This window comes from Pelodiscus sinensis, unplaced genomic scaffold (assembly GCF_049634645.1).
Source record: "Pelodiscus sinensis isolate JC-2024 unplaced genomic scaffold, ASM4963464v1 ctg34, whole genome shotgun sequence".
NCBI classification, from domain to species: Eukaryota; Metazoa; Chordata; order Testudines; family Trionychidae; genus Pelodiscus; species Pelodiscus sinensis.
The window spans coordinates 8,061,003-8,084,276 of NW_027465849.1; the positions used below are offsets into that span (position 1 = coordinate 8,061,003).

At 66.5% G+C, this 23,274-nt stretch overlaps 1 protein-coding gene across 2 annotated transcripts; it reads left to right on the plus strand.

Moving 5' to 3' along the window:
- Nucleotides 1–504: 504 nt before the first annotated feature.
- DHX34 (DExH-box helicase 34) lies at nt 505–21,863 on the plus strand. 2 transcript variants are annotated; one of them, XM_075915093.1, is made up of 17 exons: nt 505–662; nt 1,885–2,695; nt 5,609–5,920; nt 9,163–9,423; nt 11,502–11,604; nt 11,805–12,022; nt 14,470–14,644; nt 14,731–14,924; nt 16,389–16,490; nt 16,556–16,783; nt 16,874–17,041; nt 17,418–17,532; nt 17,682–17,788; nt 18,750–19,007; nt 19,688–19,864; nt 19,975–20,104; nt 20,727–21,863. In XM_075915093.1, exons 2-17 carry the CDS (start codon nt 2,003–2,005, stop codon nt 20,858–20,860), a joined length of 3,375 nt encoding a protein of 1,124 aa, XP_075771208.1. In that variant the 5' UTR covers nt 505–662; nt 1,885–2,002; the 3' UTR covers nt 20,861–21,863. The 2 variants fall into 2 exon arrangements, with proteins under 2 accessions (XP_075771208.1, XP_075771209.1); XM_075915094.1 differs by lacking the exon at nt 16,389–16,490.
- The last annotated feature ends 1,411 nt before the right edge of the window (nt 21,864–23,274 follow it).

Here is a 23,274-nt window from a genome sequence, read left to right on the forward strand (position 1 = left end):
GCCCCCCCACGCACCAGGGGAGTGAGCACCACCCCCTCCCCTTGCACGGAGCCCCCGCCCCCCACGCACCAGGGGAGTGAGCACCGCCCCCCCTTGCACGGAGCCCCCGCCCCCCACGCACCAGGGGAGTGAGCACCGCCCCCTCCCCTTGCACGGAGCCCCCGCCCCCCCACGCACCAGGGGAGTGAGCACTGCCCCTTCCCCTTGCACGGAGCCCCCGCCCCCCCACGCACCAGGGGAGTGAGCACCGCCCCTTCCCCTTGCACGGAGCCCCCGCCCCCCACACACCAGGGGAGTGCGCACCGCCCCTTCCCCTTGCACGGAGCCCCCGCCCCCCACGCACCAGGGGAGTGCGCACCGCCCCCTCCCCTTGCACGGAGCCCCCGCCCCCCCACGCACCAGGGGAGTGAGCACCACCCCCTCCCCTTGCACGGAGCCCCCGCCCCCCACGCACCAGGGGAGTGAGCACCGCCCCCCCTTGCACGGAGCCCCCGCCCCCCCACGCACCAGGGGAGTGAGCACCGCCCCCCCTTGCACGGAGCCCCCGCCCCCCCACGTTGCAGGCTCGGGCCGGGCGGCCCCCGGCGGCCGCTGCGGGAAGGACACGGGCCGGGCCGGGCAGGAGGCGGCGCTTCCCGGATGCGGCCTGCGAGGCCCGAGCGGTGAGAGCGGAGCGGGCCGGGCCCGGGGGGCACGTGGGGGCGGGCGAGGGGGCGCAGTTGCAGGGGGGTCGAGGGTCCGGTGGTGCAGGGGGGGGTCGAGGGTGCGGGGGGGGGTCGAGGGTCCGGTGGTGCAGGGGGGGGTCGAGGGTCCGGGGGTTCGGGGGGGGGTCGAGGGTGCAGGGGGGGTCGAGGGTCCGGGGTGCAGGGGGGGTCGAGGGTGCAGGGGGGTCGAGGGTCCGGGAGTGCAGGGGGGGTCGAGGGTGCAGGGGGGTCGAGGGTCCGGGAGTGCAGGGGGGTCGAGGGTGCAGGGGGGTCGAGGGTCCGGGGTGCAGGGGGGGTCGAGGGTGCAGGGGGGGTCGAGGGTCCGGGGGTGCAGGGGGGGTCGAGGGTGCAGGGGGGTCGAGGGTCCGGGGTGCAGGGGGGGTCGAGGGTGCAGGGGGGTCGAGGGTCCGGGGGTGCAGGGGGGTCGAGGGTCCGGGGGTTCGGGGGGGTCGAGGGTGCAGGGGGATTGAGGGTGCGGGGGGGATCGAGGGTCCGGAGGTGCAGGGGGGGTCGAGGGTGCAGGGGGGTCGAGGGTCCGGGGGTGCAGGGGGGGTCGAGGGTGCAGGGGGGTCGAGGGTCCGGGGGTGCAGGGGGGGGTCGAGGGTCCGGGGGTTCGGGGGGGTCGAGGTTTTGGGGGCGCGGGGGGGTCTATGGGAGCGATGGGGAGGCTCACACGCAGGCTATAAGGACATGCCGTGTTGGGGGGTGAGCTCCTGGGGGGGGTCTGGGATCCCAGGGGGAGACTGGGAGGATGGGCTCCCAAGGGGTCGCGGTGGGGCGTTAGCTCTGAGGGGGTCGGGCTCTCCGGACATGGGGAGAGGGGGGCCGTGGGGGCACATTGTGGGGGGCCTGTGTTGGGGTATTAGCTCCAGGGGAAGGGGGCCTGGAGACACAGGGTTTTGGGGTGCACGGGGGTGCAGAGCGTCTGTGAGTGGGGCTCAGGAGGCAGCATGGGGCCTGCTAAGTGAGGGCGCTAGCTCCGAGCGGGGGGCGTTTGGGGGGCCCATGGGGGTGTGTGTGGGGGGGTCGCAGGCTCTGCTGGAACATGAGCTTGGAGGGGACGGGGGAGGGAACGGGCCCTCAGGTGCCCGGGGGTTTAGGGCGTCCAGGGAGGGTGGGGAGCCCCTGGCCTGGACCTAGAACGAGTTTGCACCCTGACCCCTCCCTTTCTGCCCCCCAGGCACCGCGGCGCCTCCTCCCCCCTCGCAAGGGACCTGAGTTCCCAGCCCCCTCCGCCCTGCGGGGGCCCCGGACCCAGACTCCCCCGCGGTGCTGCGGGGTGACCCCGGGGGGCCGAGATGCCGGCCTCAGGGAAGGAGCCCGGGGCCGAGCGGCGGCGCCGGGGCCCGTCCCCGTCCCGGGGGCCGCGGGAAGACGCCTGGGACTGGGGCTGCCCGGCGGCGCGGCGCAGGCTGGAGGCGCTGTATTTCGGGGAGCGGGGCTGCCTCCGGGCGGGCTCCGAGGAGAGCTCCCAGTTCTGGGCCTTCTTTGAGCGGCTGCAGCGGTTCCAGAGCCGGCGGGCCCAGCGGGACCCCCCGGCCCAGCCCCCCGCCCCCCCCGGGCGGGCCGGCCTGCCCCCGGACTACGACCCGCGCTACCGCATCAACCTGTCGGTGCTGGGCGGGGCCGAGGAGGGGGAGCGGCGCCGGGATTCGGGGGTGCCGGCCGAGCGGCGTGCCGAGTTCCGCGCCGGCCTGCGGCACTACCTGGACTTCGCCCAGAAGCAGAGCTTCGCCAAGCTGGCCAAGCTGCAGCGGGAGCGGGCCGCCCTGCCCATCGCCCAGTACCGCCAGCAGCTGCTGCAGGCCGTGGCCAACCACCAGGTGGTGGTGGTGGCCGGGGACACAGGCTGCGGCAAGTCCACACAGGTCCCCCAGTACCTGCTGGCGGCCGGGTACAGCCACGTGGCCTGCACCCAGCCCCGCCGCATCGCCTGCATCTCGCTGGCCAAGCGCGTCGGCTTCGAGAGCCTGCACCAGTACGGGGCGGAGGTGAGTGGGGCAGAGCCGGAGGAGGAGTCAGCAGCCGGCGCGGGGAGGGCGGGAGGAGGGGGGCGCTGGTGGAGGGGGAGTTAGCAGGCAGTGCTGGGGGAGGGCGGGAGGACAGGGGCACTGGTGGAGGGGGAGTTAGCAGACAGCGCTGGAGGAGGGCGGGAGGACGTGGGTGCTGGTGGAGGGGGAGCTGGCAGGCAGCGCTGGAGGAGGGCGGGAGGACGTGGGTGCTGGTGGAGGGGGAGTTAGCAGGCAGCGCTGGAGGAGGGCGGGAGGATGTGGGTGCTGGTGGAGGGGGAGTTAGCAGGCAGCGCTGGAGGAGGGCGGGAGGACGTGGGTGCTGGTGGAGGGGGAGTTAGCAGGCAGCGCTGGAGGAGGGCGGGAGGACGTGGGTGCTGGTGGAGGGGGAGCTGGCAGGCAGCGCTGGAGGAGGGCGGGAGGACGTGGGTGCTGGTGGAGGGGGAGTTAGCAGGCAGCGCTGGAGGAGGGCGGGAGGATGTGGGTGCTGGTGGAGGGGGAGTTAGCAGGCAGCGCTGGAGGAGGGCGGGAGGACGTGGGTGCTGGTGGAGGGGGAGTTAGCAGGCAGCGCTGGAGGAGGGCGGGAGGACGTGGGTGCTGGTGGAGGGGGAGCTGGCAGGCAGCGCTGGAGGAGGGCGGGAGGACGTGGGTGCTGGTGGAGGGGGAGTTAGCAGGCAGCGCTGGAGGAGGGCGGGAGGATGTGGGTGCTGGTGGAGGGGGAGCTGGCAGGCAGCGCTGGAGGAGGGCGGGAGGATGTGGGTGCTGGTGGAGGGGGAGCTGGCAGGCAGTGCTGGAGGAGGGCGGGAGGATGTGGGTGCTGGTGGAGGGGGAGTTAGCAGGCAGCGCTGGAGGAGGGCGGGAGGACGTGGGTGCTGGTGGAGGGGGAGTTAGCAGGCAGCGCTGGAGGAGGGCGGGAGGATGTGGGTGCTGGTGGAGGGGGAGCTGGCAGGCAGTGCTGGAGGAGGGCGGGAGGATGTGGGTGCTGGTGGAGGGGGAGCTGGCAGGCAGTGCTGGAGGAGGGCGGGAGGATGTGGGTGCTGGTGGAGGGGGAGTTAGCAGGCAGCGCTGGAGGAGGGCGGGAGGACGTGGGCGCTGGTGGAGGGGGAGTTAGCAGGCAGCGCTGGAGGAGGGCGGGAGGACGTGGGTGCTGGTGGAGGGGGAGTTAGCAGGCAGCGCTGGAGGAGGGCGGGAGGATGTGGGTGCTGGTGGAGGGGGAGCTGGCAGGCAGTGCTGGAGGAGGGCGGGAGGATGTGGGTGCTGGTGGAGGGGGAGTTAGCAGACAGCACTGGAGGAGGGCGGGAGGATGTGGGTGCTGGTGGAGGGGGAGCTGGCAGGCAGTGCTGGGGGAGGGCGGGAGGACGTGGGTGCTGGTGGAGGGGGAGTTAGCAGGCAGCACTGGAGGAGGGCGGGAGGACGTGGGTGCTGGTGGAGGGGGAGCTGGCAGGCAGTGCTGGGGGAGGGCGGGAGGACGTGGGTGCTGGTGGAGGGGGAGTTAGCAGGCAGCACTGGAGGAGGGCGGGAGGACGTGGGTGCTGGTGGAGGGGGAGCTGGCAGGCAGTGCTGGGGGAGGGCGGGAGGACGTGGGTGCTGGTGGAGGGGGAGTTAGCAGGCAGCACTGGAGGAGGGCGGGAGGACGTGGGTGCTGGTGGAGGGGGAGTTAGCAGGCAGCGCTGGAGGAGGGCGGGAGGATGTGGGTGCTGGTGGAGGGGGAGCTGGCAGGCAGTGCTGGAGGAGGGCGGGAGGACATGGGTGCTGGTGGAGGGGGAGCTGGCAGGCAGCGCTGGAGGAGGGCGGGAGGACATGGGTGCTGGTGGAGGGGGAGTTAGCAGGCAGCGCTGGAGGAGGGCGGGAGGATGTGGGTGCTGGTGGAGGGGGAGTTAGCAGACAGCACTGGAGGAGGGCGGGAGGACGTGGGTGCTGGTGGAGGGGGAGTTAGCAGACAGCACTGGAGGAGGGCGGGAGGATGTGGGTGCTGGTGGAGGGGGAGTTAGCAGGCAGCACTGGAGGAGGGCGGGAGGACATGGGTGCTGGTGGAGGGGGAGTTAGCAGGCAGCGCTGGAGGAGGGCGGGAGGATGTGGGTGCTGGTGGAGGGGGAGTTAGCAGACAGCACTGGAGGAGGGCGGGAGGACGTGGGTGCTGGTGGAGGGGGAGTTAGCAGACAGCACTGGAGGAGGGCGGGAGGATGTGGGTGCTGGTGGAGGGGGAGTTAGCAGGCAGCGCTGGAGGAGGGCGGGAGGATGTGGGTGCTGGTGGAGGGGGAGTTAGCAGGCAGCGCTGGAGGAGGGCGGGAGGACGTGGGTGCTGGTGGAGGGGGAGCTGGCAGGCAGTGCTGGGGGAGGGCGGGAGGACGGGGGCACTGGTGGAGGGGGAGTTAGCAGGCAGTGCTGGGGGAGGGCGGGAGGATGTGGGTGCTGGTGGAGGGGGAGCTGGCAGACAGCACTGGAGGAGGGCGGGAGGATGTGGGTGCTGGTGGAGGGGGAGTTAGCAGGCAGCGCTGGAGGAGGGCGGGAGGATGTGGGTGCTGGTGGAGGGGGAGCTGGCAGGCAGTGCTGGGGGAGGGCGGGAGGACGGGGGCACTGGTGGAGGGGGAGTTAGCAGGCAGTGCTGGGGGAGGGCGGGAGGACGGGGGCACTGGTGGAGGGGGAGTTAGCAGACAGCGCTGGAGGAGGGCGGGAGGACAGGGGCACTGGTGGAGGGGGAGTTAGCAGACAGCACTGGAGGAGGGCGGGAGGATGTGGGTGCTGGTGGAGGGGGAGCTGGCAGGCAGTACTGGGGGAGGGCGGGAGGACGGGGGCACTGGTGGAGGGGGAGCTGGTCATAGCTCTCCTTGCTGGCCTTTGCCCCTGGCTGGGGGCTGTCAGGCTCTCCCCGCTGACCCCTGCCTCCCCCCCCAGGTGGGCTACCAGATCCGCTTCGAGAGCACCCGCTCCCCGGCCACCAAGATCGTCTTCCTGACGGAGGGGCTGCTGCTGCGGCAGGTGCAGCGGGAGCCGGCGCTGCCCGGGTACCAGGTGCTGATCGCTGACGAGGTGCACGAGCGGCACTTGCACAGCGACTTCCTGCTGGGGGTGCTCCGCCGCCTGCTGCCCGCCCGCCCCGACCTCAAGCTGGTGCTCATGTCGGCCACCATCAACATCCCCCTCTTCGCCGGCTACTTCGGCGGCGCCCCCGTGGTGCAAGTGCCCGGGCGGCTCTTCCCCATCACGGTGAGAGCCCAGGGGCCGGGTGTGGACGGGCACCAAGGCCGGGGGGGAGCACTGGCTGTAGCCCTAGGGCATCCCCGGGGGGTTCCTCAGCACGGGTGGAGCATGTGGGGAGGGGGCTGTGTGTGCTGCAATCCCTCTCCTGCTGGTGAGATGCGGCCACCTCTGGGGAGGGGCATGGGTGGGGGGGACTATGTACAGGGATCCCTCACCGGGTGCTGAGATGTGGCCACCTCTTGGGTGGAGCACGGGGTGGTGGTCGCTGTGTATGCTGGGATCCCTCACCTGGTGCTGAAATGCGGCCATTTCTGGGGTGGAGCACTGCGGAGGGGGAAAGGGAGGGCTGTGCGTAGTGATGTGAAATTCTCCGGAATAAACTTTCGGAGACTATTCTCGAGAATGTTCTTGAGAATATTCTCCAATGTGAGAATTTTTGAGAATTTTCTTTTAAATACGTGTTAAATAGTTTTTTAAAGAATTTTAATATTTATAATAATGTCTATCTTCAATAAAACTTCAAGAATCTTGAAAGTTTCCAATTGTTAAAATGAAAATTCGGGAGAGTAAAGAAAAAAAGACAGAGGTTTAAATTACTAGAACTTTTATTACAAATCTTCTGTTGCAGGATACAAATATTTTAAACTTTCTGGATTGAATACAAGTCTGATCAGAATCTGCACTTTCCGAATCTGACCCATATATTTCAATCTTTTCTTCTTTCTCATACATATCCTCTTCTTTGACTTCTTCTTCCTCTTCAGCATCATCAATTTCTTCTTTCTAATTTCTCTGGTTCTGTTTCCTTTTTTCTCTTGGGGATTTCAACGGAGCATCATTTGGGTTTTTAAGAAGCTTTATATTATGGGCTATGAATGTCAGCTTGCCTGCCCTTTCTTGTGTTAACTTGTTTCTTTTTGCATTATGAATGATACCGAGTCTGCAAGTACTGAAACTTCTTTCAGTTGCTGCCGTTGTTGGTGGCATATTCAGTATGTTGACTGCTGCTTTCCCTAATTTTGATCCATAGCAAATACCTTTCCACCATGTTACTGCATCTACTGAGCCAGCTGATTTTGTTACATATGATTTTTTTTTAAAAAAACCCTTCTTTAGCATGATAGTCTGCAAGCTCTGCAATGACTTTTGCTGCGTGATCAGTGCCTTACGTTTTTGTGACTAATTTGTCGGTGAATTCAGTTCCTTGTATTTGTTCATTGCTAGTAAGGAACTCACCATTGAATTTTGGATCTAGAGTATTTACAGCATAAGGAATGTCTTTTAGAGCCATATCTCTTCCTTTTTCAAAACTGTTCGTCACGTTCTGCTTTTTTTGTTTTGTAAGAGGCTACTTCCCGAAAGTCCAATCAAAATGATCGCTTGATTCCCTGAAACATTCAGGACCGTTGCTCATTTTTGGCTGGTCAGAATCAAGCAGCGTAATCCATTTAACAACAGGACTTATCAGTGCATGCAGGTTTTGGACCTGTACCCAAAATACATCTTCATCCAGGATTGAATTCCTGGTACGTTTGCTCAGTTTAATCTGTAAATCTTCATGGACAGCAAGGCATTTTAAGACATTGTTTGATTTCAATAAGCTTTTCAAACAATATAAAATGGAACCCCACCAAGTTTTAACTGGCAATTTAAGTGCACAAGTTTGATTTTTCTTTTTTTGAAATGCAGTAAAATGAGCTCGTAAAACTTGCAAATTGCAATTTGTTAATTTCCTTCACGGTCGTTTTACAGGTAGCTTCAGTTTCTTGAACAGATTTTAAGTTACTGATATCACCAATTAACAAATTTAGAGTACAGGCAGCACAAGTGTACCTAGCAATGTGATTGTGTTTTTCGTTAAGCATTGCTAAGGATTTCACCATTGGTGCAGTATTATCAGTGACAATGACACCACATTTTTCAGTGCCTATTTCTGTCATTATTTCTTCCATACGGAATGCCATATACTCAGCAGCACGGCATTCCACATCGGTTGCCGCTGTCTTGTAAAACACTGGTTGGGGTGTTGATATAATAAAATTTATAACAGTTTCAATTCTTTGGTGCTCCAAGCCTCGCACTGCTGTGCAAGAGAAGAGGCTTCAGCAATTTTTGTTTTTATAAGAGCATCACACGTGAGCTTCCAAAAGTTTGTTAGGAAGTGTGTACCTTGTAAGATGGTCTTAATTTTTGCATGAAAGTAATCCAGTCTTCGTTTTCAACCAGTGAAAGAGGCGATCCCGATGAGAATATAGCTCATTTAAAAAATTCATCCGAACCTTTGTTTTCAGTTTCATTCATAGAATCAAAGTAGCGATTTATAGAGTGAAACACCTTGGCTGAACTCGATGTGGAAGGTGGGAGGTAAATTCACTTGCGCTATCACAGCGTTCCATAGAAGTTGATGGTTGAGGTGATCTGCCTTTTCCTTGATGTAAGCAGGAAATATGCGTTCTCAGCCTTGTCGCGTTTCTGATGTATTCAGCCTTGCAGTACTTACATTCCTATAACACTTCGTCTGTAACAAATAATCGCACACCTCACTTTTAGGCTTAGTTCTTCTTTTCATACGGATGAAAACACAATGACACCTTTCACAAAAGAGAATAAATGTGTTATTGCCTCTTTATATACTGTTTGCGATGCTTCCAGAAAGTTCTAGAACAGTCAGATTTCCTGACTCGTGAATGTTCTAGAAAGCTCCATGACATTCAGGAACGTTCTCGAATGTTCTCAAACTGAAAGCTCTTTAACGTTCAGGGTGTTCTAAAAGTGGAATACAATATGTTATTTCAAGAGGAAATGAAAAATTAGAAAATTCTCAAAAATTGCCCGGGAAATAATCTTATGCAGAATATTCTCAGAATATTCTCATTCTCGGAGAATATTCTCCAGAGAATATTCTCAGCTCACATCATAAGATGTGCGTGCCGCGATCCCTCTCCTGCTGGTGAGATGCAGCCACCTCTGGGGCGCAGCACGAGGAGGGAGGGCTGCGAGTGCTAGGATCCTTTGCCTGGTGCTGAGACGCAGCCACCTCTGGGGTGGAGCGTGTGGGGGAGGGGCTGTGTGTGTCGGGATCCCTCTCCCGGTGCTGAGATGCGGCCACTTCTGGGGAGGAGCGTGTGTGTGTGTGTGGGGGGGCTGTGTGTGCCAGGATCCCTCCGGTGCTGCTGAGATGCGGCCACCTCTGGGGAGGGGCACAGGGGCTCTCTGTCTCCGCCCTCACGGTCTCTTTGCCTGGCCAGGTGGTGTACCAGCCCATTGCGCAGGAGGAGGCGGGCAGCGGCGGGAAGCCGGAGCGGCTGGACCCTCGGCCCTACCTGCAGGTGCTGCAGGCCATCGACCACAAGTACCCGGCCGAGGAGCGTGGCGACCTGCTGGTCTTCCTGAGCGGCGTGGCCGAGATCGGGGCCGTGCTAGAGGCTGCCCAGGCCTACGCCGCCCGCACCCAGCGCTGGGTGGTGCTGCCCCTGCACAGCACCCTCTCCATCGCGGAGCAGGACAAGGTGGGGCCGGGCCAAGGACTTGGCGGGTGGGGGCAGGGCGCCGTGGGGCTGGAGCATGGGGCAGAGCCGGGAGAAGGGGGCCGCGGGGGAGCGCTCATGAGAGGGTCCAATCAGGGCGAATTGCTGAGAGTTGGGGATACTCCCAGCCCAAGACTGGGGGCGCCCCATGATAAGGCCCCAAACCAGGCCCACCGAGCACGTCTGTTCCCACACTGGCCAGCCGGGAGTCCCACAAGCGACCCCCTTAGACACCCCAGTTCTGGGCCCCGACCAGCCCTTCCCCGTACCCGGGGGAGCGGTTCCAAACCCGTCTCCCCCCTCGGAACAGGTCCTCCCGGTCCGAAGGGCCAGCCACGATCCCAGCTCAATTAATCATTTAGACGGTTACCCCAGAAGTGTTGTAGCCCCGTGTTTCTCAACCTTTAGAAAGTACAGTACCCCTTTTTCAAAAAAAAAAAAGAGAAGTACCCCCAGTCGCTACGGTTTTCAGACCCACGTTTTTTTCTACCATGGCAACACATTTGTTTAAGCAATTTAATCGTAGCCGGGCGGGCGGTGACATTTTTAGGTGTAAAACGTACAAAAATAAGAAAGCGCTGTCAAACCTAACACACAAATTCAGTTTTCTCCGAATTTCAGTGGTGGTGACGTACCCCCCCCCCCAGACTTCTCTCGAGTACCCCTAAGGGGACTCGTCCCCCTGGTTGAGAAACACTGTCGGAGCCAATCCTGCAGAAGCTAAAATCGAAAGGTTTCTGGAGAGAAGGCAAGGAAGCAAGGAAGAAAAAGCAAAGCAAGCATAAGAACATAAGAACGGCCGTACTGGGTCAGACCAAAGGTCCATCTAGCCCAGTATCCTGTCTACCGACAGTGGCCAGCACCAGGTGCCCCAGAGAGGGTGGACCGAAGACAATGATCAAGCGATTTGTCTCCTGCCATCCCTCTCCAGCCTCTGACAAACAGAGGCCAGGGACACCATTTTATCCCCTGGCTAATAGCCTTTTATGGACCTAACCTCCATGAAATTATCTAGCTTCTCTTTAAACTCTATTATAGTCCTAGCCTTCACCGCCTCCTCTGGCAAGGAGTTCCACAGGTTAACTACACGCTGTGTGAAGAAGAACTTTCTTTTATTAGTTTTAAACCCATTCACTTCATTTGGTGTCCTCTAGTTCTTCTATTTAGGGAACTAATAAATAACTTTTCTTTATCTGCCCTCTCCACACCACTCATGATTTTATAGACCTCTATCCTATCCCCCCTCAGTCTCCTCTTTTCCAAACTGAAACGTCCCAGTCGCTTTAACCTCTCCTCATATGGGACCCGTTCCAAAGCAGGAAGGAAGGAAGAGCAAAGAGAGAAAGAAAGGCTGAGAGTTAAAATTGGGGAAGGAATCAGATACGGACCCCAATTGCTGAGTTCTTAGGACAGGCTGGGAGCAGAGAGGGAATAAACCGCTGGCTTAAGCCAAATCTCTGGAGCATGCACAGCTGGAATGGGCCGTCCCGTCCTGAATCTCCGGGGTGGGGTCAGGAGCCACCGACCCACAGAAGAATCAGTCGGGGATCGCGCATAAGCAGAAGCAAAACAGCAGCAACCCCCCCCCCCCACAACCCCTCATGACGTGGCCGCTGAGCGAAGGGAGAGATTCTTCGCACGTCCCCCTCGCACACCGGCGCCTGGCGGGGTCTGGGATAGTAGATTTGGGGCACTCCGCCCCCTAAGGGGTCTGGAGCGCCAGAGCAGGCCCCCAGTGCTGGGAGGGGAGCCCTGAGTCTTGGGGGCTGGATCCGGGTTAGCCTTAGGTTCCCCGCTCCGGGTTAGAGCTTGTGTTCCCAGCCCAGCCCCTGCGGAGGGGAGACGCCGGCCGGCAGAGGAAATGGAGGGTTTCCAGGGCCCCGTCTCTCTCCACCTCCCCGGGCAGGGAGCTGGGCTCAGGGATGGGGTTGGGGGGCCCAGGGCGGTGGCTGAGGGGGGCTCGGGCGGGGAGTGCCCGTACGTGTCAGGCCGAAGGCCTGTGGGGAAGGAGAGGGGGTGCTGGAGCGCGCCAGGCTGTGACCTCCCCCTGTGCCCCCCAGGTGTTTGACCTGCCCCCCCCCGGAGTCCGGAAGTGCATCGTCTCCACCAACATCGCCGAGACCTCGGTCACCATCGACGGGGTGCGCTTCGTGCTGGACTCGGGTGAGGCGCCCGCCCCTTGGGCCGGGAGGTGGGGGAGGGGGTGGGGGACCCCCCCTCGGGCCGGAGGGAAAGGAGTGGGGGAGGGGGTGGGGGACTCCCCCTTTGGGCCAGGAGGCGGGGGAGGGGGTGGGGGACCCCCCCTCGGGCTGGGCGCGGCCGGTGGAGGCCGTGCCCAGAGCGCCTGCCTGGCCCGCCTGCAGGGAAGGTGAAGGAGCTGAGCTACGACCCCCAGGCCAAGCTGCAGCGCCTGCAGGAGTTCTGGGTCAGCCGGGCCAGCGCCGAGCAGCGGAAGGGCCGTGCGGGCCGGACGGGCCCCGGGCTCTGCTACCGGCTCTACGCCGAGTCGGACTACGACGCCTTCGCCCCCTACCCCGTGCCGGAGATCCAGCGGGTGGCGCTCGACGCCCTGGTGCTGCAGGTAGGCGGGGCCGGGGGGCTGTCATCAGCCGGCGGCCTGCCCCCCCCCCGGCGAGACGCGCGGGGTCTGTCCCCGACGCACCCCACGTTCCCCGCGCTGCGCGCTCACGGGAAGCAGCCGGGGTTTGAGGGGGGACGGGCGTGTCGCGCGGACGCACTAGGAACGCAGCGGGCGGATGCGCGCGTGGGCAGACGGACACGCTGAGGGTGCGTTTCCCAGTCCACGGTCCGTGGCCTGCTGGATTGACCTCGGCCGGGGGCGCCGTGGGTCGCCCCCCACGAACGCCAAAGCTGCTGCCGGGTGCGGCCGGTTCCTCTCCTCACGATCCGGCAACCCCGGCCTGCTCGGGCTGGTTTTCTGCGGGGCCTGGCGTCTCGCCGCGGCGTCCTCCTGCCAGGCGGCGCGCGCTGGGGTGACGCGTCTCGTCCCGCTGGGCAGACGCCGGCCGCGTCCCTCCGCGGGGGGGGGGGGGGGCCACGCTGCCCTCTGGTCCCAGGCAGGGAGCTTCGGCGGGTTCAAGGGGCCTTCACGGGTCTCTCCCGCGCAGTCCTCACTCGCGCGCCGACCCACAGAACGGGCAGGGAGTGCGAGAGGCATCGAGTCCTGACGCCACCCTCGCGGCCCCCCCCACCCATCATCTAGACCAGGGCTGGGCAATAATTTTCGCGGGGGGGGGGGCATGTAATGAATTTTGGTAGGAGCCAATGGGCTGGCTCCACCTCCTCCCAGAAGGGGCGGGGTCTGGGGTGGAAGGGGCGGGACTGGGGACTAGCCCCCCCCCCCCCCCCGAAGTTGTCTGGGGCCAGAGGCTTTGAAGCAAAAACACAGCAAAGGGCTCGTGGCTCCGGCCCCGCCACTGCCACGCTGCCGAGGCCCCTGGAAAGGCAGAGCCCCAGCTGGGAGCCAGGAGCCGTTTAAATAGGACCCTGCTGCCTGAGCCGCCGCCTGGAAATTCGGTGGCCCGGGCAGCAGGACAGAAATAGAAATTGGCCGGATGCTGCCCGTGGGCCGGATCCGGCGCCCTGGGTCACATCTACCTTGCCCTGGTCTAGACCATCCCTGGCAGGCGTCTGTCCAACCTGCTCTTAACTATCCCCAGGGATGGACAATCCACAACCCTCCCGGCAATTTATCCCGGTGTGTCACCACCCGGACAGGCAGGAAGTGTTTCCTAATGTCCAACCTCAACCTCCCTGGCTGCAATTTCAGCCCCTTGCTGCTTGTCCTGTCCTCAGAGGCCGAGGAGAGCAACGGTTCTCCCTCCTCCCTGTGACACCCTTTTAGATATTTGAAAACTGCTTATTAAGTTTGCAGATGATCCCAAGCTGGGAGGGGTTGCGACTAATCTGGAGGATGGGTCATAATTCAAAATGACCTGGACAAATTGGAGAAATGGTCGGAGGTAAACAGGATGACGTTTAATGAAGACAAATGCAAAGTGCTCCACTTAGGAAGGAACAATCAGTTTCACACACACAGAATGGGCAGTGACGGTCTAGGAAGGAGTCCGGCAGAAAGGGATCTAGGGGTCAGAGCGGACCACAAGCTGAATAGGAGTCAGCAGTGTGACGCTGTTGCAAAAAAAACCCAACATGATTCTGGGCGGCATGAACAGGAGTGTGGGGAGCAAGACAGGAGGAGTCGTTCTTCCGCTCTGCTCCGTGCTGGTGAGGCCTCAGTTGGAGGATTGTGTCCAGTTCTGGGCACCGCATTTCAAGAAAGATGTGGAGAAATTAGAGACGGTTCAGAGAAGAGCAACAAGAATGATGAAAGGTCGAGAGAACATGAGCTAGGAGGGGAGGCTGAAGGAATTGGGCTTGTTTCGTTTGGAAAAGAGAAGATTGAGGGGGAACATGAAGCAGTTTTCAGGTATCTAAAAGGGTGTCATAAGGAGGAGGGAGAAAACTTGTTCATCTTGGCCTCTGAGGAAAGAACAAGAAGCAAGGGGCTTAAACTGCAGCCAGGGAGGTTCAGGTTGGACATTAGGAAAAAGTTCCTCACTGTCATCAGGGTAGTTAAACACTGGAGTAAATTGCCCAGGGAGGTTGTGGAATCCCCGTCTCTGGAGATATTGAAGAGCAGGTTGGAGAAATGTCTATCAGGGATGGTCTAGACAGTATCTGGTCCTGCCATGGGGGCAGGGGCTGGACTCGATGCCTCTCAAGGGCCCTTCCAGTCCTGGTGTTCGATGGGTCTATGTCCCCTCTCCGTCTTCTCCTTCCCCGCCTACCCAAGCCCAACTCGTCCCGCCCCCCGCCCCCTGCCTCCCGTCCCCTAGACCTTCTCTCGCTCTTGTTGCCCTTCTCTGGACCCTCTCCGGTTTCTCCCCCTCTCCTGAAACGTGGCTCCCAGAACTGGCCACGGCGCCCCCGTGGCCGGCGTCCGTCCTGCCGCGTGGGGGCGCCCGCTGGGCAACGGGCTAATGGGCCGTTCTCCACCCCCGGCAGATGAAGAGCATGGAGCTGGGCGACCCCCGGACCTTCCCCTTCCTGGAGCCGCCCCCCCCGGCCAGCCTGGAGACGGCCCTGCGCTACCTGCGGGACCAGGGGGCGCTGGACGGGGCCGAGAACCTGACGCCCATCGGGAGCCTGCTGGCCCAGCTGCCGGTGGACGTGGTGGTCGGTGAGGTGCGGGGGGGCTGGGTGAGGGACTGGAGCGTGTGGGGCGGGCCCCCCCGGTAACGCTCTCCGCCCCCCCCCCCCCCGCAGGGAAGATGCTGGTGCTGGGCGCGCTCTTCGGCCTGGCGGGGCCGGTGCTGACGGTGGCGGCCGTGCTGAGCGTGCCCTCCCCGCTCCTGCGCCCCGCCCACACCAACCCGGACTGCGCCACGGCCCGCCGGCCCCTGCAGAGCCCCCACGGCGACCCGCTGACGCTGCTCAACACCTTCAACGCCTGGCTGCAGGTGGGGGGCTGGGGGGAGCAGAACCCCCATGGCGGGAGCTGGGTCGGTGGGAGGAGATGCCCCCGGGCGGGAGCTGGGTCGGTGGGAGGAGATGCCCCCGGGCGGGGGCTGGGTCGGTGGGAGGAGATGCCCCCGGGCGGAGGCTGGGTCGGTGGGAGGAGATGCCCCCGGGCGGGGGCTGGGTCGGTGGGAGGAGATGCCCCCGGGCGGGGGCTGGGTCGGTGGGAGGAGATGCCCCCGGGCGGGGGCTGGGTCGGTGGGAGGAGATGCCCCAGGGCGGGGGCTGGGGGGGCGGTGGGAGGAGATGCCCCAGGGCGGGGGCTGGGGGGGCGGTGGGAGGAGATGCCCCAGGGCGGGGGCTGGGGGGGCGGTGGGAGGAGATGCCCCAGGGCGGAGGTTCGGGGGGGCGGTGGGAGGAGATGCCCCAGGGTGGGGACTGGGGGGGTGGTGGGAGGAGATGCCCCAGGGCGGAGGTTCGGGGGGGCGGTGGGAGGAGATGCCCCCGGGCGGGAGCTGGGTCGGTGGGAGGAGATGCCCCCGGGCGGGAGCTGGGGGGGCAGTGGGAGGAGATGCCCCAGGGTGGGAGCTGGGGGGGCAGTGGGAGGAGATGCCCCAGGGTGGGAGCTGGGGGGGCAGTGGGAGGAGATGCCCCAGGGTGGGAGCTGGGGGGGCAGTGGGAGGAGATGCCCCAGGGCGGGGGCTGGGGGGGCAGTGGGAGGAGATGCCCCAGGGCGGGGGCTGGGGGGGCAGTGGGAGGAGATGCCCCAGGGCGGGGGCTGGGAGAGGCGGTGGGAGGAGATGCTCCAGGGCGGGGGCTGGGTCGGTGGGAGGAGATGCCCCCGGGCGGGAGCTGGGGGGGCAGTGGGAGGAGATGCCCCAGGGCGGGGGCTGGGAGAGGCGGTGGGAGGAGATGCCCCAGGGCGGGGGCTGGGTCGGTGGGAGGAGATGCCCCCGGGCGGGAGCTGGGGGGGCAGTGGGAGGAGATGCCCCAGGGCGGGGGCTGGGAGAGGCGGTGGGAGGAGATGCCCCAGGGCAGGGGCTGGGGGGGCGGTGGGAGGAGATGCCCCAGGGCGGGGGCTGGGGGGGCGGTGGGAGGAGATGCCCCAGGGCGGGGGCTGGGAGAGGCGGTGGGAGGAGATGCCCCCGGGCGGGAGCTGGGGGGGCAGTGGGAGGAGATGCCCCAGGGCGGGGGCTGGGAGAGGCGGTGGGAGGAGATGCCCCAGGGCGGGGGCTGGGGGGGCGGTGGGAGGAGATGCCCCAGGGCGGGGGCTGGGAGAGGCGGTGGGAGGAGATGCCCCCGGGCGGGGGCTGGGAGAGGCGGTGGGAGGAGATGCCCCAGGGCGGAGGTTCGGGGGGGCAGTGGGAGGAGATGCCCCCGGGCGGGGGCTGGGGGCGTGGTGGGAGGGGGCTGGGCGACGCAGCGGGGCAGCCCCCGCCCCCCCACTCACCATGGCGTGGCCGCAGGTGAAGTCGGCGCGGGCCGGCAGCTCCCGGGCGTGGTGCCGGCGCCGGGGGCTGGAGGAACACCGGCTCTACGAGGCAGCCAACCTGCGGCGGCAGTTCCAGGTGAGTGCGTGGCGGGTGGGGGGGCTCCGGGTGCCCTGCCCCCCTAACCCGCCCCTCGTGCCCAGGCGCTGCTGCGGGAGAAGGGGCTGCTGGAGGCCGGGCCGGGGCGCAGGGACGGCGCCGCGCGGCAGAGCCGGCACCGGGAGCGCCGGGAGCTGCACCAGCTGCGGCGGCGGCACGAGGCGCTGGAGGGCCGGAAGCGCAAGGTGCTGAGGCTGCAGGACGACGCCGGCTCCTCCAGCGAGGAGGGCGAGGGCGCCGGCCGGGCCGGGCCGCAGGCCGTGGATATCCAGGTGCGGGGGATTTCCCCGAGCGTGCGGAATACATTTTGTTGCATGCACGGAGGCACGGGCGACGTGCACCCACTGCCCTTCTCTCCACAGGACGTGAGGTTCAAGCTGCGGCACGACGTGGCCGAGCTCCAGGCCGCCTGCGACGTGACCCTGGCCCCCTCCCAGCTCGCCCTGCTCAAGCTGGTGCTGTGCCGGGGGCTGTACCCCCAGCTGGCCGTGCCCGACCAGTACAACAGCTGCCGCAAGGACTCCGACCAGGTGCCCCCCCCTCCAGCCCCGGGGGCCGGGGAGGGACGGGGCTCGGAGCCAGGACGTCTGGGTTCTCTCCCTGGCTCTGGGAGGGGAGTGGGGCCTAGTGGTTAGAGCGGGGGGCGGGCGGGGGATGGGAGCCAGGACTCCTGGGTCTGGGAGAGTAGTAGGGGCTAGTGGTTAGAGCGGGGGGGGGTGCGCCGGGAGCCATCCCTGGGAGGGAAGCGGGGTGCAGTGGTTAGGGCAGGGAAGGCTGGGGGTGGAGTTCCTGGGTTGTCCCCCCCGGGAGGGGGCGGGGTGCGAGCCGGCGGGTGGGGGAGCTCGGGGCAGGGCCGGGGTCTCCCCGCTGACCCGGGCCCTGCGGCTGCCTCTGGTCTCCCCGCAGGTTTTTCACACCCAGAACAAGCAGGGGGTCGTCCTGCACCCGACCTGCGTGTTCGCCGGCTGCCCCGAGGAGCTGCAGGGCCCCCCGCAGGGAGCCGAGCCCGGGAAGGGCAGAGGTAGGGGGGGGGCGCCTGGGCCTCGCAGGGCTCTGGGGAAGCCGGCGCTGGAGCCAGGGGCCCCGAGGCCCAGGCCGGCTCTGGCCCCCTCTCGCCCGGCGTGGGGCAGGGGCTGTGGGGTGGGAGCTGAGCCCCTCTCTGCCCTGCAGGCTCCCCGGACGGGCTGAGCAGCCGGCACCAGCTCCTGGCCTTCGTCTCCCTGCTGGAGACCAACAAGCCCTACCTGGTGAACTGCCTGAGGGCCCCCGCCCTGCAGGTGTGTGCCCCCCCCCCCCCCGCCGGTCCCCTGCCACCTGGCCCGCCTCTGCCCCGCCCCCTGCCCCGCCCTGCAGGTGTGTGCCCCCCGCCACGCCCCCTGCCCCGCCCCCTGCCCCGCCCTGCAGGTGTGCGTCCCCGCCCCCGCCACGCCCTCTGCCCCGCCCCCTGCCCCGCCCTGCAGGTGTGCGTCCCCGCCCCCGCCACGCCCTCTGCCCCGCCCCCTGCCCCGCCCTGCAGGTGTGCGCCCCCCCGCCACGCCCCCTGCCCCGCCCTGCAGGTGTGCGTCCCCACCCCCCGCCACGCCCCCCGCCCTGCAGGTGTGTGCCCGCCCCGCCCCCCGCCCTGCAGGTGTGCGCCCCTGGCCCCCTGCCCCGCCCCCTGCCCCGCCCTGCAGGTGTGAGCCTCCCCTCCCCGCCGGTCCCTGGTCCCCTGCCACCTGCCCCGCCCCTGCCCCGCCCCCTGCCCCACCCTGCAGGTGCGCCCTCCCGCCCCCCCCCCCCCGCCGGTCCCCGGTCCCCTGCCACCTGCCCCGCCCCTGCCCCGCCCCCTGCCCCACCCTGCAGGTGTGGGCCCCCCTCCGGCCCCCTGCCCTGCCCCCCGCCTCGCCCTGCACGTGTGCACCCCCCGCAGGCCCTCTGCCTGCCCCATCCCCCCCGGCTCCCTGCCTGCCCCCTGCCCAGCCCTCTGCCTGCCCCGCCCCTCTGCCTGCCCCATCCCCCCCGCCTGCCCTCTGCCCCGCCCCAGCCCTCTGCCTGCCCCGCCCGTCTGCCTGCCCCATCCCCTCCGCCCCTCTGCCTGCCCCCATGCCCTGGCCTGCCCTACCCGCCTGCTGCTCTGCTCCTCTGCCTGCCCTGTGACTCTGCTTGGCACTCCCCTTGGCCTGCCCCCCCGGTCCTCTGTCCCCTCCCCCCCACAGCCGCCCCTCGCTGCCCCCCGTAACCAGCCGTTCCTCGCGCCAGGCTCTGCTGCTCTGCGCCCGGGCCCTGGACACCAGTGGGGACTGCACGCGCCTGGTGGCCGACTCGTGGCTGGAGCTGCGGGTGCCGGACGGGGAGGCCGCCCTGGGCCTGCTGGCGGCCGCCCTGCGGCTCCGCACCGCCTGGGAGGGGCTCCTGCACCGGCAGCTGGAGCGGGGCCCGGAGGAGCCGGGGCGGGGGCCGGACCCCCGGGAGGTGGCTGCGCTCAAGCAGGACCTGCTGGAGTTCCTGCAGCACGAGGTATCCCCCCCCCCGCACCCCCCCTCCGCCCCGGGAGTGCCCAGCCCAGGTGGAGGGGAGCCCCTGCCCGGGAGTGCCGGGGGGTGCAGGTGGGGGGGAGGTGCCCATGCAGGGTGCTGCAGGTGGCAGGGTGCCTGAGCTGGGGAGGGTAGGTGGAAGGGTGCCCATGCGGGGGGGGCGCCCATGCGGAGTGGGGGGCAGGTGGCAGGGTGCCCATGGGGGGGGGAGGTTGGTGGGGGGGTGCCCATGCGGGGGGGGCAGGTGGCAGGGTGCCCATGCGGGGGGGGAGGTTGGTGGGGGGGTGCCCATGCGGGGGGGGAGGTTGGTGGGGGGGTGCCCATGCGGGGGGGGTAGGTGGCAGGGTGCCCATGCGGGGGGGGAGGTTGGTGGGGGGGTGCCCATGCGGGGGGGGAGGTGGCAGGGTGCCCATGCGGGGGGGGAGGTTGGTGGGGGGGTGCCCATGCGGGGGGGGAGGTGGCAGGGTGCCCATGCGGGGGGGGAGGTTGGTGGGGCGGGGGGGACTGGTGGGGGGGTGCCCATGCGGGGGGGGGAGGTTGGTGGGGCGGGGGGGACTGGTGGGGGGGTGCCCATGCGGGGGGGGGGGTTGGTGGGGCGGGGGGTGCCCGGCAGTACCGGGGGCGGCGGGGCAGGAGGGCTGACGCGCTCGGCGCCCCCCGCAGGTGCAGCACAGCCTGCGGCGGCTCACGGCGCTGGAGAAGCAGACCCTGTACGTGGGGCCGCAGACGGTGGCGGCCGCGCCGGGGCTGCCCGGCCTGTTCCAGGGGATGGCGATGGTGCCCGACGAGGAGAAGGGGGGCTACCGGGTGACCGAGTTCCTGACCTACAACTGCCTGGCGGTGAGTGCGGCCTGCGGGCCGGGGGCTACATGCCCCCCCAGCCCGGATCGGGGGGCTGCCCCCACCCCCCGGGAGCCTGGCCGAGGTGACGGGCGGCGTGTCCCCCGCAGAGCGACACGGACCTGTACAGCGACTGCCTGCGCAGCTTCTGGACCTGCCCTCACTGCGGCCTCTACGCGCCCTGCACCCCCCTGGAGCGCGTGAGCCACGAGAACAGCTGTCGGCCCCAGCCCCAGGAGGGTGAGTGTCTGCAGGGACCCCTGGACTCTCGGGCGGGGGTACCCCCGGCTTTGGGAGGGCAGTGGGGGCTAGTGGTTAGAGCAGGGGATTGGGAGCCAGGGCACCTGGGTTTGCTCCCGGGCTCTGGGAGGGGAGTGGGGGCTAGTGGTTAGAGCAGGAGAGCTGGGAGCCAGGGCACCTGGGTTTGCTCCCGGGCTCTGGGAGGGGAGTGGGGGCTAGTGGTTAGAGCAGAGGGGCTGGGAGTCAGGGCACCTGGGTTTTCTCCCCGGCTCTGGGAGGGGAGTGGGGGCTAGTGGTTAGAGCAGGAGAGCTGAGAGCCAGGGCACCTGGGTTTTCTCCCCGGCTCTGGGAGGGGAGTGAGGGCTAGTGGTTAGAGCTGGGAGCCAGGGCACCTGGGTTTGCTCCCCGGCTCTGGGAGGGGAGTGGGGGCTAGTGGTTAGAGCAGGAGAGCTGGGAGCCAGGGCACCTGGGTTTTCTCCCCGGCTCCGGGAGGGGAGTGGGGGCTAGTGGTTAGCTGGCTTAGCCTTGCCTCCCGCCCTGTCCCTCCAGGGGTCGGGGGGACCCTAGCTGCTGGGGTAGCTGGTCGGCATCCCCAGTGACCCCGGGTCCCCTGTTCTTGCAGCTCCCCCGGAGGAAGCAGCTGGGGGTTCAGCCAAAGGCTCCGCTCTGCAGAGGCCGTACCGCTGCGACGTCTGCCAGCAGGACTTCACCTTCACCCCCACGGAGATCCTGCGGCACAGAAAGCAGCACCGGTGACGGCCCGGCTGTGTGGCGGGGCCTAGGCCTGGCAGGGAGCCGTCGTGATCAGAGACAGGATGTCTCGTGTTCTCTCACTGGCTCTGGGAGGGGAGTGGGGGCTAGTGGTTGGAGTGGGGGGCTGGGAGCCAGGCCGGCTGGGTTCTCCCCATGGCTCTGGGAGAGGAGTGGGGGCTAGTGGTTAGAGCGGGGGGCTGGGAGCCAGGCCGGCTGGGTTCTCCCCATGGCTCTGGGAGGGGAGTGGGGGCTAGTGGTTAGAGCGGGGGGCTGGGAGCCAGGCCGGCTGGGTTCTCCCCATGGCTCTGGGAGAGGAGTGGGGGCTAGTGGTTAGAGCGGGGGGCTGGGAGCCAGGCCGGCTGGGTTCTCCCCATGGCTCTGGGAGGGGAGTGGGGGCTAGTGGTTGGAGTGGGGGGCTGGGAGCCAGGCCGGCTGGGTTCTCCCCATGGCTCTGGGAGAGGAGTGGGGGCTAGTGGTTAGAGCGGGGGGCTGGGAGCCAGGCCGGCTGGGTTCTCCCCATGGCTCTGCGAGGGGAGTGGGGGCTAGTGGTTAGAGTGGGGGGCTGGGAGCCAGGCCGGCTGGGTTCTCCCCATGGCTCTGGGAGGGGAGTGGGGGCTAGTGGTTGGAGTGGGGGGCTGGGAGCCAGGCCGGCTGGGTTCTCCCCATGGCTCTGCGAGGGGAGTGGGGGCTAGTGGTTAGAGCGGGGGGCTGGGAGCCAGGCCGGCTGGGTTCTCCCCATGGCTCTGCGAGGACACATCCCGACTCTACCGGGCACATGGCAGCAGGTTCTGACGGGGCTGGCTGGACTGCCGGCCAGGGACCGGGGGGGGAGTTGGGTCCTGCAGCGTCCCCTCCCCCCCGGCCAGCCCGTGGGGCAGGTGGGTCCGTTCTGGGACGGGCAGGGCCGCCGGTTGGACGGAGCCTGGCCGCTGGAGCGGAGGCGCGTCTCCCCGCGGCGGGGCCACGGCCGGGGGGCGCGTGTGTCAATAAACGCCCTTGGGCCGAAGAGCACAGCCCGCCGTGTGTCTGTGGGGCCGGGGACCGCCTGGGACACGCAGCCGGCTGGAGGGAGGGGCACAGGCCCCCTCTGGCCCCCACATCTTGGGGGCTGGCGGCTGGCACCAGCAGCCGCTTTCTCTGCGGCAGGGCCCGGAGGCGCCTCGGGAGCCGGGGCTGGTTTTCCGGCCGTGCTCACCGCTGCTGGAGGGGCCCGGGCTGTGCGTGGCCACAGGGGGGCAGTCGTGCTCCATCTCTGCAGCGTCTGTCTGGGATGGCGAGACGGGGACCACCCAGGCTGCCCGGAGCCTCGTCACTTGCGGGTCGCCTGTGAGGTGTCACGGAGCATAAGGGTGTAGACCGAGATCCGGCCCCATCGGGCCGGGCGCCCCCCAGGCTCCGGCTCGGAGTCAGCTCCCGGACAGCTCTGCAGAATGTAGCAGCCAGTGGATGCTGGCCGGCTCCCTGGGGCTGGGGGGCTCGTGAGAGGCTGGATCCCTCCCTGAGCTCTCGCCTGGTGTCTCTACTCTGGGAGGAGAGTGGGGTGTAGTGGTTAGAGCGGGGTGGGGTGGGAGCCAGGTCTCAGCTCTGGGAGGGAGTGGGGTGTAGTGGTTAGAGTGGGGTGGGGGTGGGAGCCAGGTCTCAGCTCTGGGAGGAGAGTGGGGTGTAGTGGTTAGAGTGGGGTGGGGGTGGGAGCCAGGTCTCAGCTCTGGGAGGGAGTGGGGTGTAGTGGTTAGAGTGGGGTGGGGGTGGGAGCCAGGTCTCAGTTCTGGGAGGGAGTGGGGTGTAGTGGTTAGAGCGGGGTGGGGATGGGAACCAGGTCTCAGCTCTGGGAGGGAGTGGGGTGTAGTGGTTAGAGTGGGGTGGGGGTGGGAGCCAGGTCTCAGTTCTGGGAGGGAGTGGGGTGTAGTGGTTAGAGCGGGGTGGGGATGGGAACCAGGTCTCAGCTCTGGGAGGGAGTGGGGTGTAGTGGTTAGAGCGGGGTGGGGGTGGGAGCCAGGTCTCAGCTCTGGGAGGAGAGTGGGGTGTAGTGGTTAGAGTGGGGTGGGAGTGGGAGCCAGGTCTCAGCTCTGGGAGGGAGTGGGGTGTAGTGGTTAGAGCGGGGTGGAGGTGGGAGCCAGGTCTCAGCTCTGGGAGGGAGTGGGGTGTAGTGGTTAGAGTGGGGTGGGGGTGGGAGCCAGGTCTCAGCTCTGGGAGGGAGTGGGGTGTAGTGGTTAGAGTGGGGTGGGGGTGGGAGCCAGGTCTCAGCTCTGGGAGGGAGTGGGGTGTAGTGGTTAGAGCGGGGTGGGGGTGGGAGCCAGGTCTCAGCTCTGGGAGGGAGTGGGGTGTAGTGGTTAGCGTAGGGTGGGATGGCGCGTCGGGGTTCCCCCGACTCCTGCACCCCCGTCGTGGCACGAACAGACTCCGCCAGCCCGTAGAAC

Excerpts from the sequence above, each read along its gene's own strand:
- DHX34 (XM_075915093.1), top strand. The coding sequence starts at position 2,003 with ATGCCGGCCTCAGGGAAGGAGCCCGGGGCCGAGCGGCGGCGCCGGGGC. Across the intron at positions 11,605-11,804 it reads GCGCTTCGTGCTGGACTCGG|GGAAGGTGAAGGAGCTGAGC; the intron begins GTGAGGCGCCCG and ends GCCCGCCTGCAG. Across the intron at positions 12,023-14,469 it reads TCGACGCCCTGGTGCTGCAG|ATGAAGAGCATGGAGCTGGG; the intron begins GTAGGCGGGGCC and ends CACCCCCGGCAG.